Here is a 15,906-nt window from a genome sequence, read left to right as displayed (position 1 = left end):
ATAAACAAATTCTACCCATGAACAATGGTTTTGGCTAATAATAACTTACTTTTGAAGATTTTTTTCACTTATTTGTGTATGTATGTCTTTGTGTATACTGGCTGTATACAGAAAGATCCACACAGAGACTAGAGGAGGGCATTGGATATCCTTAAAACTGAAATTATCAGCTGTTGTGAACCTGCCAATATGGGTGCTGAGAAACAAACCCAGGTCCTCTGGAAGAGCATTAAGTGCCTTTAACTGCTGAGCCACTACAACTTCATGACTAGTTTCCTAGTAAATTACTTATTTGGGGAGGATTGCATCCACATGGTTACAAATATTAGGCCTACTATTCCCTTGACTTATATTAGATATAATGGAATGAACATTTGTTCTTAGAATCAAGCAAACCTACTTTCAAACATTAGTTTTGCTGGCTTGCGATCTTAGCAGTTTAATCACTCAAGATTAAAGTCTCTTTAGGTAATATATACTCTGTCATGTCCCCACACGTGAGGAATACATGAGGCACACAGAGGAACTTGGAATACCCTAAGCTTCAATATTAGAATCCCAGAGTGACTTTACTGAACTGTCTTATCACAAGATAGTAAAAATTTATTTCTCATGAATAATTTACATTGTGTGGCAAAATATGCTACTATTAAGGATCAGCACTTGAGAACAATATAGAAAGTCCTTGATAAATGTTAGAAGTTGTTGTTGAAAGCTATTGCTTGAGTGAGGAAAAATGCATTAATACTCAGCAAAGTTAACCCAAGCTAATCATCCTTATGTGTCAACCTATTTCCATCACACAGCTCCAAGTCCTCCCCACCTATATATTCCTAATGCCCTTTTTCTTCCCCCTCCCAATACCTGTCTTGATTATAACAAAATTTGCTTCATGCAGTTAACTGTTCAATATGTCTCCCCACTGACATGCATGGACCACTTTACACAGTACCTGTTTGCTCAATAAAATATTGATGAATGAACAGATAGACGGATGGGTGGATGAGAATCAATAGATTAGTATATTGTAGTTTATCACAGATTATTATATGTGGGCCTTGTACACCTGTCCTGGTAATAAATACTGAAAACGTGTTTCAAAATTTTTTTCTTTTTTTTATCCTATATATTCTTTATTTACATTTCAAATGATTTCCCCTTTCCTGGATCCCCCCTCCCCAAAAGTCCCATAAGCCCTCTTCCCTCCCCCTGTTCCCCAATGCACCCCTTCCCACTTCCCCGTCCTGGTATTCCCCTACACTGCTGCACTGAGCCTTTCCAGGACCAGGGGCCACTCCTTCCTTCTTCTTGGGCATCATTTGGTATGTGAATTGTGTCTTGGGTATTCCAAGCTTCTAGGCTAATATCCACTTATCAGTGAGTGCATACCATGAGTGTTCTTTTGAGACTGGGTTACCTAATTTAGGATGATACTCTCCAGTTCCATCTATTTGCCTAAAAATTTCATGAATTCATTGTTTTCAATGGCTGAATAGTACTCCATTGTGTATATATACCACATTTTCTGTATCCATTTCTCTGTTGAGGGACATCTGAGTTCTTTCTAGCTTCTGGCTATTATAAATAGGGCTGCTATGAACATAGTGGAGCATGTATCCTTATTACATGCTGGGGAATCCTCTGGGTATATGCCCAGGAGTGGTATAGCAGGGTCCTCTGGAATTATCATTCCCAGTTTTCTGAGGAACCGCCAGACTGATTTCCAGAGTGGTAGTACCAACTTGCAACCCCACCAGCAGTGGAAGAGTGTTCCTCTTTCTCTACATCCTTGCCAGCACCTGTTTTCTCCTTAGCCATTCTGACTGGTGTGAGGTAAAATCTCAGGGTCATTTTGATTTGCATTTCCCTGATGACTAAGGATATTGAACATTTCTTTAGTTGCTTCTCAGCCATTCGATATTCCTCAGGTGAAAATTCTTTGTTTAGTTCTGTACCCCATTTTTAATGGGGTTATTTGGTTCTCTGAAGTCTACCTTTGTGAGTTCTTATGTCTTGAATATAAGCCCTCTGTAGGATGTAGTGTTTTTAAAGATCTTTCCCAATTTTATTGGTTGCTGTTTTGTCCTTTTGACAATGTCCTTTGCCTTACAGAAACTTTGTAATTTTATGAGGTCCCTTTTGTCAATTCTTGATCTTAGAGCATAAGCTCTAAGTTCTGTTCAGGAAATTTTCCCCTGTGCCCATGTCCTCAAGGGTCTTTCCCAGTTTCTTTTCTATTAGTTTCAGTGTGTCTGGTTTATGTGGATGTTTTGATCCACTTGAACTTGAGCTTAGTACAAGGAGATAAGAATGAATCATTTTGCATTCTTTAGCATGCTGACCTCCAGTTCAACCAGCACCATTTGTTGAAAAGGCTATCTTTTTTTCCACTGGATGGTTGTAGTTCCTTTGTCAAAGATCAAGTGACCATAGGTGTGTGGGTTCATTTCCAGGTCTTCAGTTCTATTCCATTGTTCAACCTGCCTGTTACTGTACCAATACCATGCAGTTTTTAGCACAGTTGCTCTGTAGTACTGCTTGAGGTCGGGGATACTGATTCCCCCAGAAGTTCTTTTACTGTTGAGGATAGATTTAGCTGTCCTGGGTTCTTTGTTATTCCAGATGAATTTGAGAATTGCTCTTTCTAACTCTAGAAGAATTGAGTTGGGATTCTGATGAGGATTGAATTGAATCTGTATATTGCTTTTGGCAAGATGGCCATTTTTACTATATTAATCCTGCCAATCCACGAGCATGGAAGATTTTTCTGTCTTCTGAGGTCTTCTTCGATTTCTTTCTCCAAAGACTTGAAGTTCCTGTCATACACATCTTTCACTTGTTTGGTTATAATCACACCAAGATACTTTATATTGTTTGTGGCTATTGTGAAGGGTGTCATTTCCCTAATTTCTTTCTCAACCTGTTTATCCTTTGAGTATAGGAAGGCTACTGATTTTCTTAAGTTAATTTTATATCTGGCCACTTTGCTGAAGTTGTTTATCAGCTATAGGAGTTCTCTGGTGGAGTCTTTTTGGGTCACTTAAGTATACTACCATATCATCTGCAAATAGTGATAATTTGACTTCTTCCCTTCAATTTGTATCCCTTTGACCTCCTTTTGTTGTCTAATTGTTCTAGCTAGAACTTCAATTACTGTATTGAATAGATATGGAGAGAGAGGGCAGCCTTGTCTAGCCCCTGATTTTAGTGGGATTGTTTCAGGTTTCTTTCCATTTAGTTTGATGTTGGCTACTGGTTTGCTATAGTATTTCAAAAACTTAAGTTTCTGTAAGGCAAAGGACACCATCAAAAGGACAAATGGGCAAACAACAAATTGGGAAAAGATCTTCACCAATCCTACATCAGATAGAGGGCTAATATCCAATATATATAAAGAACTCAAGAAGTTTGACTCCAGAAAACCAAACAACCCTATTAAAAAAATGGGGTACAGAGTTAAACAAAGAATTCTCACCTGAAGAACTTCGGATGGCGGAGAAGCATCTTAAAAAATGCTCAACTTCATTAGTCATTAGGGAAATGCAAATCAAAACAACCCTGAGATTTCACCTTACACCAGTCAGAATGGCTAAGATTAAAAATTCAGGAGACAGCAGGTGTTGGCAAGGATGTGGAGAAAGAGGAACATTCCTCCACTGCTGGTGGGGTTGCAAATTGGTACAACCAGTCTGAAAATCAGTCTGGCGGTTCCTCCAAAAACTGGGCACCTCACTTCCAGAAGATCCTGCTATACCACTCCTGGGCATATACCCAGAAGATTCCCCAGCATGTAATAAGGATACATGTTCCACTATGTTCATAGCAACCCTATTTATAATTGCCGGAAGCTGGAAAGAACCCAGGTATCCCTCAACAGAAGAGTGGATGCAAAAAATGTGGTATATATACACAATGAAGTACTATTCAGCCATTAGAAACAATGAATTCATGAAATTCTTAGGCAAATGGATGGAGCTGGAGAACATCATACTAAGTGAGGTAACCCAGACTCAAAAGATGAATCATGGTATGCACTCACTAATAAGTGGATATTAACCTAGAAAACTGGAATATCCAAAACATAATCCACACATCAAATGAGGTACAAGAAGAATGGAGGAGTGGCCCCTTGTTCTGGAAAGACAGTGAAGCAGTATAGAGCAAAGCCAGAACGGGGAAGGGGAAGGGGTGGGTGGGAGGACAGGGGGAGAGAAGGGGGCTTATGGGACTTTCGGGGAGTGGGGGGCTAGAAAATGGGAAATCATTTGAAATGTAAATAAAAAATATATTGAATTAAAAAAAAAAAAGAAAGAAAAGAAAAACCTCCTTAGAAAACTTACACACGAGCACCTGCTGCTCTTTCAGAGAACCTGTGTTTAGTTCCTACCTGCATCAGGCGGTTGGCAACCACTGGTAAGTACAGATGCGGGAGATCTGGTGCCCTTTTCTGGCTTCCTTGGGTACCAGGCTTACACATGGTGCACTTACATTTATGCAGGCATTCATGTAAACAAAAATAAATCTACTTTTTAGAAAAGCATAGTCGCTACCATACCAAGTGTTACTTAATGAAAACATCAGAAACCCATTAAAATTCTATTATCATCAGTCTCGCCTTTCAGATCAAAACGACCAGTCACAAAGTGGGCCCTCAGGATAGCTGTTGGACAGAAAGTTCAAATTATGCTTTTGACATTGTCATCTTTTCCTTGATGATGCTGTCTTAAGAAACAAACCAAATGATCACAAAAAAGAAAAGAAAAGAAAAAAACCCAACATACAATTCTTTAAAAGCCAAAACCTGTTTGGTGCTGTGTATTTCTTCACCACTTTAAAAAAAGAGAATAAAAACTAATACTGTTGGAATCGAGTCGTAAAGTGAAATAATTGGAGCAGGTATTTGTCTCAATAAGTTCTTCGAATCTTTGACAGCCTTTTCACTTGTCTCCCTCAATCATCTTGAGGGCAAATAGAAAAATCTTTCTTCCTTTTTTTCTTTTTCTTCTTTTTTTATTTTTTGACTGTGGGAACAAGATGTAGTTAATTAGCCTCTTTCACGTGGCTCCTCGAAGAGATTAGCAGTGTGCTAACAGTCTGGAAAGCCACGGAGCTGGACAGAGTAAGAGCGCACAGTCTAAACTGATCAATAAAACACTGACAATTATGCTCGTGTTTGCTCTTTGTCTGTCCCTTCTCCTGCTTCCCCATGCTTTGCAGAACTGCCATCGTGGGTCTCTAAGTTATCATATCCTTTTTTTTATAAATGTAGTTTCATCCCCCCCATATGTATTCTTAAAACATCCATTGTTTTACTGAGTGTGTTTATGTGTACAAAATAAATTCGTCCTGTAGGTTTGGAGGAGTGGCATTTCCCCCGATAGCATATTGCTAAGAGTTGTGCATGTATCACTTTATTTGTTTCTAACATGTAAATCTCGGTTATGTAATATCCCCAATCATGGAACAATTCCACAATTCATCTATTAAATTCCACAATTTATTTATTCAAGGTTTTTGTCAAACATCACTTGAGTTCTTTCTAACTTTTGTGGTTATAAACAGTCTTATTAATCATATTTCCTGATATATTTGTGGAGAAATGGTCTGGAAGTGTTCTTGTGTTTTAATGTAAGTGCTCAACTATGCAAAATGTCTCCAAATTGTTTTCCAAAGTAATTACATCAGTATGCGTTCTTATTTTCCCATATCTTCTCCAACATTTGACATTACCAATTTTTTGACAATTAAAGTTAGTTATTATAAGTTCTTGTGGCTCTTTTACTTCTGAAGATATAGGTCCATGTGGTATTATGGTTTGAATTTATAATGTTTCCTCTCAGTTCTTACATTGGGGGGTTGGTTACCAGTTATGGGTTCTGGAGAAGTGATTGGCTCCTAAGAGCTCTGGCCTAATCAATGGATAATCCCTTGTTGAATTCATAATGTGACTGTTTTTGAGAGGTGTATCTATGGGGCTATTTATATTAGTCCTGGATATTCTTACATGTCCTTCTGTCTCATGGCTGTAAAAAAATAAACTTTTCTATTTCTTCCCCGCATGCATATGGATTGAAAACTCTGAAACCATGAGCTAAAGTAAATAACTTCTCCATCAATTAATCCTCTCTGGAAATGCCTTCACAAGCATACGCAGTGGTATACATTCCTAATCTTCTAGGCACTGCTCAATCCAATCAAGCTGACAATTAACCATCATATGCAATTTTACTGGGTAAGATGGCCAGGAAATCCCAGACCTGTCAAAACCCTCAGAGACTGCTTCTAAAAAAAACATACGGAAGAGAAGGGCTGACCCATTGCATCTTCTCAGAGTCACAGCTCACTCAAGGGCATTCTGGAGCCCTTGGAAGGAAATGTAATACAGACTCACCATGCCCTTGTTACCATATCCAGAGGCAATATCATACAAGAATGGTGGCCACCTCTCAGAACAGTCTGAAGAACTCATACGCAGTTGCATTTTCTTCTAGGATACGGCATCGGTCTCCCTCCCAACTCTCCACTGACCTCTAATATATCTGAACTCATCAGTCAGTACAAGTCTCACGGGTTTATGGATGTGCTTCACGACAAGTGGTACAAGGTGGTTCCCTGCGGCAAGAGAAGCTTTGCTGTCACTGAGGTAAGGAAAGACCACTGATAATGCTGGTGTGTTGTACAGCTTCCTCTTGAAAGCCACAAGGACATACCTTCAGTTGTACCTTCTGATCAACAGTGGACCAGGATACTTCATGACATGCAGATCACTTGTATTTGCTTGAAAAGTGACTACAGTATTGGTCAGAGGTGCAAGTTTTAGATTTAAATGTGATTTTATTCTGAAGGATTAAAAAAATTTAAATTTTCACTTCTGCTCTAAATCCTGAGAAATCTGTTGAGTATGGAAGAAATGTTTCCAAATTGTAGCAAGAATATCTGGGACTAACATGAATAGTGTTTGCTTTAACCTTGAACTGATGGTTCTGGTGTGGATTTTACAACATGCCTTAGAGTCTAACTCAAAACACTGCTACAGCGTTGAGTCATAAGCCCTTTGTCAGTTTAAAATCTATCCTCACCTTAACTAGTAATTATCAGATTACAGGATAGAAACTTCTCAGAAGTGAAAACAACCATTACTGCTTTTACTATTCGGCCAGAATTACTATGTGCCTAAGCTAAGGCACACAAATAGACAAAATTTTCTTCCTGTTGAAATTCCTGTTGTGTCATTTCAGTGTAATTAAAAAGGAGTTTGCAAAATACAGCACAATTTGGATGATTCAAATAGGATACTGAAAACTGTAACCAGTGCCATGGGCCAAATACTCTAAAGAGAAGAGCCAAATAAACAAGTCCAAGGCCATCCTGACATTAAAAAGAAAGAAGAAAACACACCTAAAGCCAATAATTGCTCAAATAGCCTCTATTTGGCAAGAATTCCCAACAGAATGCAGCTCTGCCTGCCTGTGCGACATCTCCTGAGTACCCTGCAGGCATCTCAGATTTCACCTGTCAGAAGTCTAAGCCTCCATGCTCCCACCTCGCTTGTTTTTCCTCCTGGCTTTGCATCTTCTGTGCACCTAGCCATACATTCAGATTGCCATATGTGCTTTCGCCTCTCATGTCCACCTTTTCCATTCTCCAACAAGCTACATCTTCTACAAACTATGTCTCAGGTACAGCCGTCTATTGTCAACCCCGCATCATCACTCTGACCAAGCTGCCATCCCTTACCTGGCTCACCACAGATGGCCGCTAAGAGGTCTGTTTCGCACCTGCCTTCCTTTAGTCCCCTTCCACATGGCCACTCATTCTTCTGTTTGACAGCCATCTTCACTGGGACAAAAATCTGTCATGGCGGCATGCCCTGTGATACCTGGCCTTGATCACTGCACAGTCCTCTCTTGGGCCACTTTCTGGTTTATCACAGCTGTGCCATGTTTATCTTAGAATGAAGATAAATCCATGGCTTCCCTGCCTTGGATTCCCTATGCTTGCTATTGTCTCTTCCCTTCCAAGGTTCTTCTCCTTTGCTCATCTAATGCCGTCATATTACAAAATCCCAGCCAAGGCACTGCAGATAGAGTTCTGTGCAACAGTACACGCCTAGCGTGTCCAAGGCCTTTGACTTGATCCCAATGCTACAATAAATAAATATATAAATACATAATTACATACATAAATACATATATAAATAAATACACACATAAACAAATAGAAGAGTCAACAATAGAATAAGCTCACAGCTAGTATCTCACTTTTCAAATTCAAACAGAGACTGAACAATATAAATCATACTTCCCTTTATGATCTTTATGATCTCATGTATCTTGTATCATTTAATAGCACTCAGTAATAACATAAATATTACTGCTTTAAACATAATCAGAATGTTTTTAATGTATCTCTTCATTAAACTATAAGAGCTCTAGAGGCAAAAAAAAAAACCCTGTTTTATATTTTCAGTGCCTCCAAAGTAGACACTCAAGAAGTCAAGTAGATAAATCAGAAAAATTGAACAATGTACCTGAAAAAAAAAATACGGGTCAATGGGAACTCACAGAGATTGTGGCAGCATGCACAGGGCCTGCACAGGTTCAAGCCAGATGGGGTTCCAGTGCTGAGAGGGATATGGACATGAGTTCCCATCGCTAACCAAGAAGTTATCTCCAATTGGCAATAGCTTACAAAGAAAAAATTATTTCCCTCCAATTGGTTCTCACTGGGTATATAAACCATACTTAAGGATAGGTCCCATGACCAGAAGTAGATGTGAAAACACTGAATGACCTCAATGATATTTTTGTAGACTTTGTTTGTCTCATATTGCTTTGTTTGGGCATTTTTATCTTACTGTTTTTTGCTTGTATATAATGGTTTGCAGTTTTATGTTTTTAGGGTGTATGAGTGTGTGCTTCTTCTGTGTTGGTGTAGTTGTTGTTGTTATACCTGTCAGTGGTGGTGATGGTGGTGGTGGTGGTGGTGGTGGTGGTGGTGGTGGTGGTGGTGATAGTGGTGGTGGTGGTAGTGGTGGTGGGTTTTTTTACCCATTTGTTTTCTAAAGAGAGGGGGAGAAAATGCATGGAGTTGGATGGGTAGGGAGGTTGGGAGGATCTAGGAAGCGTTAGGGAAGGAGAACCCATGATTAGAAAGTACTGTATGGGAAAAAAATATTTTCAAGAATCTAGAGACTAAACATGGGCAAAGGTCAGAGACTAAAACAGGGCTGATACTCACAGTGCACTGCATTCAGCAGTGTCCCACAAGTTCATTTTTACACAGAACCTAACTAAGGCTTTGACCATATTTGCAAAAGGAGTCTTTGAAAGAGTAATTAAGATGAGGCCACACTGGGCGCGAAACCCAGTGACTGGTGTCATTATAAGAAGGCTCATGGGGGAAGAGGCCTACCTGCTGGAAGGGGCGGAGGTTGGGGATATAGACACAAGCCATCAGGTTGATTTATATCAGTCTGTCTCTCTTGGGATTTGAAATGAGAGATACTAGCTGTGAGGTTATTCTATTATTGACTCTTCTGAGTGTTTGTTTGCTTATTTATATACTTGTTCCTCAGAAGCAATCCCAATGGCGCCTCCATTTCAGGGGGACTTTTGTTTGTTTGTTTCCTTTTTTCTGTTTATTTGGGGGAATGATTCCTAAACTCTAAGAGGATATATTCCTGTTACTTTAAGTCATCCAACTTGTGTTCATATTTACAGCATCCCTGAAGCACTAATATAGGCAGGTGGTAAATGAGACGAGACAAAGAAGAGATCGGTGGTAGGTAGAGCTTAGGCAAACTATGATAAAATGAATGAAACAATTTTAAAAGAATGGGATAGGGCATTTTCGGAGGAGAAATCAGGAAAGGGGATAACTTTTGAAATGTAAAGAAAGAAAATATCTAATAAAAAAGTTTAAAAAAATTAATAACTCCAACTAGAGCCTAAGCTAAAATAGTCAAGCCCTCAATAATTAAGTTCACATAGGATCTTCCTTGGAACTATGATGAAAAAAAAAAAAAGATGGATGAAGCCAGACATTAGGGTGCATAGCTGTAATCACTGAGCTGGGGACATTGAGGCAGGAAGATTACAAGCTCAAGACCAGTTTGGGACACATAGCAAGACTTTGCTGGGGGAGGGAGATCCAAGAGGCAGCAGCATTGGGAAGCTTTAGCATCAGAACAGGGAAGTATGACTTGAAAGTTTTTAAATAAGTCTTCTTTTCAAAATGCCAGAGTTAGCAGTGTTCTCTCCTCTGGATAACTGACGGCATTTTAACGCTATTGGTGAGTATTAATGTAGGTTTCCCTGAAGGAAATAAGCCTGGGCTTACACCAGTCAGCTAAGGCAGCCAAGAAAGAAAGCAAGTCAGTAGCTTAAGTTGAGCTAAATAATAATCACTTGGAGTTCTCTGTTTTTGGTGTCTGTCACCAACTTAAAATCTCCAAATGATTCAAATTTGACACTAAGGCCAAAGTCCTCTCCTCTGGCTACACTGGATCTCCTCTATAAAGGCCCCAGGCCTGCTGTGTCCCTTTCCTCCCTTGGCCTACATGGTTCTCATCCTCTTGTTTGCTCTCTTTGTTCTGTTCTGCAATGTTTTCCCAGAAAAAAAAATCAGTAGGAAAAAAAGTGGCTGTTAGCACTTCTAGTGCCTACTCTTTGTGCTGAATGCCCTGCACTGCCTCAGGGTGTTTATGCAGAGAAACAGAATCATGGGTGAATCATAGTGCAAGAGCAGTTTAACAAAAGTGGGCCCTCTCCCTTCCACCCCTCCCTGCAGCACCCAGGGCAGGGCACAAGACACAACATCATAGAGTAGGTATGATCTTGACCGCACTTTTCTAAAAGTGCTTTTGACCTTGAAGGAAAACATTCCTCAGTTTATTTCTAACCTCACACTCTATTATTGTTCCAAGTACAGTCTCAGTCAATGTCTCTTCCTTCAAAGTAATTAGACATATTCCTTTTCTCTGAAGGATGTCTGTATCTGGACAATGATTTATGTGGTCACCTGATATGAAATCGTGAAAGATCCTTCTGGTCCTCCATTTCTGGCAGCTGGATATTCACATTTGGCCTCGAGTAGGAACCTTGATCTATTCACCTCCTGTCTCTTCACAAACCCAGAGCTGTTGAGCTATAATTTCTCAGGAAGATAAATTCATTTTGGGAAAAAAAAAACATCTAAGGTTTTATCTCCTCCCTAGAGTCACCCAGGATGTTACAAGTCTAGCTCTCCAGGTCAGACTCTGACAACTTTCAGAGAACAATTTTAAATTGACCTCTGTGGGTCCTGACAGTCCTCACAGCCCAACTATGTTCTGCCACAGTGGACTCATTGCAGATCAGTTGTACTGGGGGGAACACACAACAGGGTGTAAACTCTCTTCACCTTCCTTTGACTCAGCCGAAAACAATACAATTTTCTAAGTCCCTGAGTGGATTTAGGAACTCCAGGGAAACAATCCTATGAAACTTCATTTTATGAACCAGGGAAAGAAGGCAGCAGATTACAGTTTAACAAGCTCCCAAAATTCACCAAGGCATTATTAAGATGGATGATGAGACCCCTCTTTGTAAGTCTCCTCTAAATAATGTTGTGACTAATTGCACCTTTTAACTATAAGAGGCTGAAAGGAAGAGGAAATAGTGGTCTTGGCAGAGAGCAGAAAGCATCCTCAGAGACAGAGAGGAGTTTTATTGTTTGAAACCAATTGTTTAAAGAAGTCAGCATGATTCCAAGATTAGATACAGGGAAGCCACCAATGATAACATTGCCGGCTTAGGGAGAAAATAGGGAGAGCCATTCTCAGAACCTAGCAAGTAAGAGGATGGGGCTTTCTAAGAAATTGGTCATTTACTTGAAGGCATTTGATATTAATTTGATAGGAACCTTGCCAAAACGCCCAAGTCCCTATGATCAATCCTCCAGTACCACAAAGAAGAAGGAGGAGATGGTTACTTAATTAGGGGCTCACCTGTCCCCCTAGCCTCACCATAAGAGAGCCAGGGGGAAAAAACACCCCTTTCTCTGTCTCCCTGCCCTACCTCCCAACTCTCAGATCTTCTACCTCTGTCTTAGGGCAAGGAATCCAGCTATGTGGTCCCTGGAAGTCAATTCCCAGGATACAAATCAGGATGAAAAAAAAAAGAGATATAAATGAATGGGGAAGAGAGGAGGTCATCTAGCACAGCCCTTTGTGACAGAAAGGAAAGGGATGAGGTCAGCAAAGCACCTGGTCTGGCCATCTGAACATCAGCAGCACAATCCTTCAGACAGGTCCACCTTGCAGGCTACGAGATCCAACCATCCTTAGTCAGCAAGGAGAGAGAAGTACAAACCACGTTCGCTAAAGATCATTCTGGTTTTATTACCGTGAGAAGACAGCCCTAAATGCATGGGAAATATATTTGACCTATTCCAAGCTTCAGGCTGATATATTTCTCAATGCCACGAGGGCATCTGACTGAATACAAAGGATGCTACTGGGGACTAAAGGAAACAGATGTTAGCAAGCAAGAGACTCAACACTGTAGAGAAAGGAGTTCTATGGATTTGGGGAAACACGTTTATTATAAAGTACTACAAAAGTAAGTTACTAAACTTCTCAGTATCTCTATTTTAATTTTATCCATTTGTTTTCTTTTATTATTAAAATTGTTTTCATACAATGTATCTTGATCATGCCTTCCAGCTCCTCCGCCCCACCTCTCTACCCTTCCAACTTCCTGTTATCAAGCAAAGTATTCATCTGGAATCTCTGCCTGCCTATTCCAGAGCCTCCTCCATCTCTCAGGTCACAGCCTCCTGACCACTGGCCCTAACCTGGCTTTTCAACCTTTCATCCTTCCCTGTCCTTGGCATTTCCAAGCCTCGGATGCTGTCCTCTATGGAATGAGTCAAGGCAGGGATGTAGCAACAGTCCGTTACGGTTGTTAGGAGGCAATTTTAAAACCTGAAGTTGATTTTGAAGCTTGTTATGCAGGAGCACTCTATGGGTGTGTACGAAAGTAAAAATAGCCAAGGTATTGAAATAGCCTCATCAAAAAAGGTGCATTAAGATGTCACAAACACAAATTACTTCACCTCTCTGAGTTGCTTCCCCCTGAAAACACAAATGTTATTGTGCTTCCAGCTTAGGAGTAAGAGATGATGTGCATGATGTCATGACATGTGGAAGGTGCTGAATATGGACAGAGATTTGTCTGGATTCTGCCACGAGCCAATTATGTGACATCTGCAACTTCTCGGAACTGGTTTCCTCATCTTAAATAAAAGATCCATATAGTGTATCAAAAACAAAAAACAAAACAAAACAAAAGCAATAGTTTCTTATGAGAATTGTCAGAGGAATCCTGGCTTAACCAGCTAAAGACTGGAGAAGCAGGAACAAAGAGAAGATACTAAGATAGCTAGTATCCCAAACTAATTTCCCAAAGCCACAAACCATGTGCATTTGTTTATGCTAATAACCACTAAATTATTAGTATTTGCTCGCCAAGAAAAACTATACAAAAGTCTAGTTTTCCCTCAGCAGATCCATTGTCCTTCTGTCAGCTTTTGGAAAGAGAAAGAAGGGTTAATCGAAGTTACCGTTTGAATGTAAAGTGTCCCCTGTGAGCTCTTGCATTTGTTCACTGGGTCTCTAGCTGGTGGTACTATTTTGGACGTTGTAAAACTTTGAAGAGGTAGAGCTTTCCTGGAAGAAACACACTACTAGGAACAAGCCTTGTGATTTTGTGCTCTGGCCCCATTTTCTGACTGCACAAGCAGTGGGAAGAGCTGCATCTGCCCACTGCCACTAGGCCTTCTCCACCATAATGGGCTGCATCCCTCCAACTGTGAGGCAAAATAAACCCGTTCTGCATTAAGCTGCCAGGCATTTGATCACAGCAATGAGAAAAGAAACCAATGCAGCCAACTACACATTGAAAGTCAAAGGAGATCCCACAAGTCACATCTCCAAGCATCCATGTCAGTTAATCTTTAATATATTAACAATGTAAAAGCAATGATTGAGACGGTCAAAGGTGGGTTTTAGAGCCGTGTTTTCTGTTCTTGACAGGGAGGTCACATTTCAGCACCCTTCTGCCTCTCTCATCTCTTCCCCTTCCCATTTCAATTTAAAATATCTGTCTGCTGGTCAACCTGTTGAAAGTTATAGTGAGGGAAAGAGCTAATGACTGTGGATTGCTTTAAATTGAAAACCTGAGCATGTAGGGAGCCACCTTGCCAGCTAAGTATGTCCTTTGTAATAGCCTAAGTAATTAGGTTTAATATTTAAGCCAAGCATAAGGTCAGGTGGAACTTATCCAGGTAGCTGTGCTTGTGTCCTTTCATAATGTAAAGCTGAACCTGGCGGGAAGAAAGTAGTCTGGGAAAAGCTTCCCCTTCCCTGGCCAGCTTCTGAAACAAACCCAGACATTCACTCATGCATCCACTGATCTGTCTGTCTATCAGCACACACATGTTGAACCCGTGTGCCAGGTTCTGTGGGTTCAACCAGTATGGGAACAGAAATGAGTACAGAGATGAGAGATGGAAGAGAGAAAGAGAGAGAGACAGACAGAGACAGAGAGAGAGAGACAAACACACAGGCACACACATGCGCACGCACACACACACACACACACACACACACAGAGAGAGAGAGAGAGAGAGATTCCATATCCTGCATGGCCGCAGGGACTGAGGAAGACATGTGGGAATAGTAACAAAAATAAGGTCACAAATCACAGAAAATCCAGAAAGAATCAAAGCTGCCTTGTCAAAGGAGGTGATACCTCTGGGGAGGAAAAAAAAAAACTATGCAGGCAAGGTAGAAGTGATACATTGGAAGCACAAAACAATAAGCATGCCTACCTCCAAATAATATCACTCACTTAGGCAGGCCTTAGGATTCTAATATTGCAAGGGGGCACTTCCGCCAGTCCACATGGTAAATAGACACACAGCTAAACTCACAAGCAAATCACATGTCTTTAACCTTTCCTATATTCTGTTGTATGGATTCCTTGTTACCTCCTTAAGGCAGGAACACCCATTGTTGCAGGCTTCATGCAGAGCACAGTCTCAAATAACAAAGACTTCAGCTCTGACAGGGACTACTACATCACAGTGGACTCCCGGCTTACTACTGTGGCCTTAAGTAAGCCAGACAACTTATAAAATTTCAGGTCTGGGAACCATCACAATTGCTCAGTGGGTTACAGTACTTGCTGCTGTATGACTGGGAGTTTTGGCACCAGATGTATAAACTGAGGACACAACTGCTCCAAGGTCCATTGAGGGGAAAGTTTTTATTGTAGCTATAAGACAGAATACAGCCAGAGCCATCTGGAAGAGTCCAGATCAGAGAAGAGAGAAAGCAGTAAATTAAACCTGGCTAGCAGACTATACCGGGCCATGAGAGGACATAGATAGATAGATAGATAGATAGATAGATAGATAGATAGATGCATATATACATACATATATAGATGCATAGATAGATTATAAATGCATGCATACATACATACATGCATGCATACATACATACATACATGCATACATACATAGGACCAAGAGAGAGAAGCAAAAAAGAAGAGTCTAAGAGAGGCAGACAAAGAGGATACATGAGCCAAGGGCAGAGTTACACGGGGATGGGAAGGGGGGAGGAGGGTGAAGCCCTTGAGCTGGAGAAGTTTGCGGCAGGGATGAGATGGGCTGAGAGGAGCCACAGGCAGTTGTGATACTGAGTAAGCCTGAGGCCAGCGTGCACTTTGGTGTGCTAACTGGCACCAGAGATGGCCATTTGTCCCTGGCAACTGCCAAGCCTGATGACCCGAGTTCCCTCCCTGGACCTTGGAGCATGGCAGAGGGAGAGATCAGACTTCCATGGGTTGTCCTCTGACC

General features: G+C 40.7%; 1 protein-coding gene across 1 annotated transcript in view; it reads left to right on the top strand.

Annotated features, from left to right (window-relative positions):
* The window catches only part of Grin3a (glutamate ionotropic receptor NMDA type subunit 3A), a 188,516-nt gene that overhangs the window by 144,450 nt on the left and 28,160 nt on the right, over window positions 1-15,906 (top strand). The window contains exon 6 of the mRNA XM_052175785.1: window positions 6,492-6,643. Within this exon, the coding sequence (XP_052031745.1) occupies window positions 6,492-6,643 (152 nt within the window). The remainder of the gene's footprint in view (window positions 1-6,491; window positions 6,644-15,906) is intronic.

The sequence above is a fragment of the Apodemus sylvaticus genome, chromosome 3 (assembly GCF_947179515.1).
Source record: "Apodemus sylvaticus chromosome 3, mApoSyl1.1, whole genome shotgun sequence".
NCBI classification, from domain to species: domain Eukaryota; kingdom Metazoa; phylum Chordata; class Mammalia; order Rodentia; family Muridae; genus Apodemus; species Apodemus sylvaticus.
This window is presented reverse-complemented; position numbering and strand designations above follow the sequence as displayed.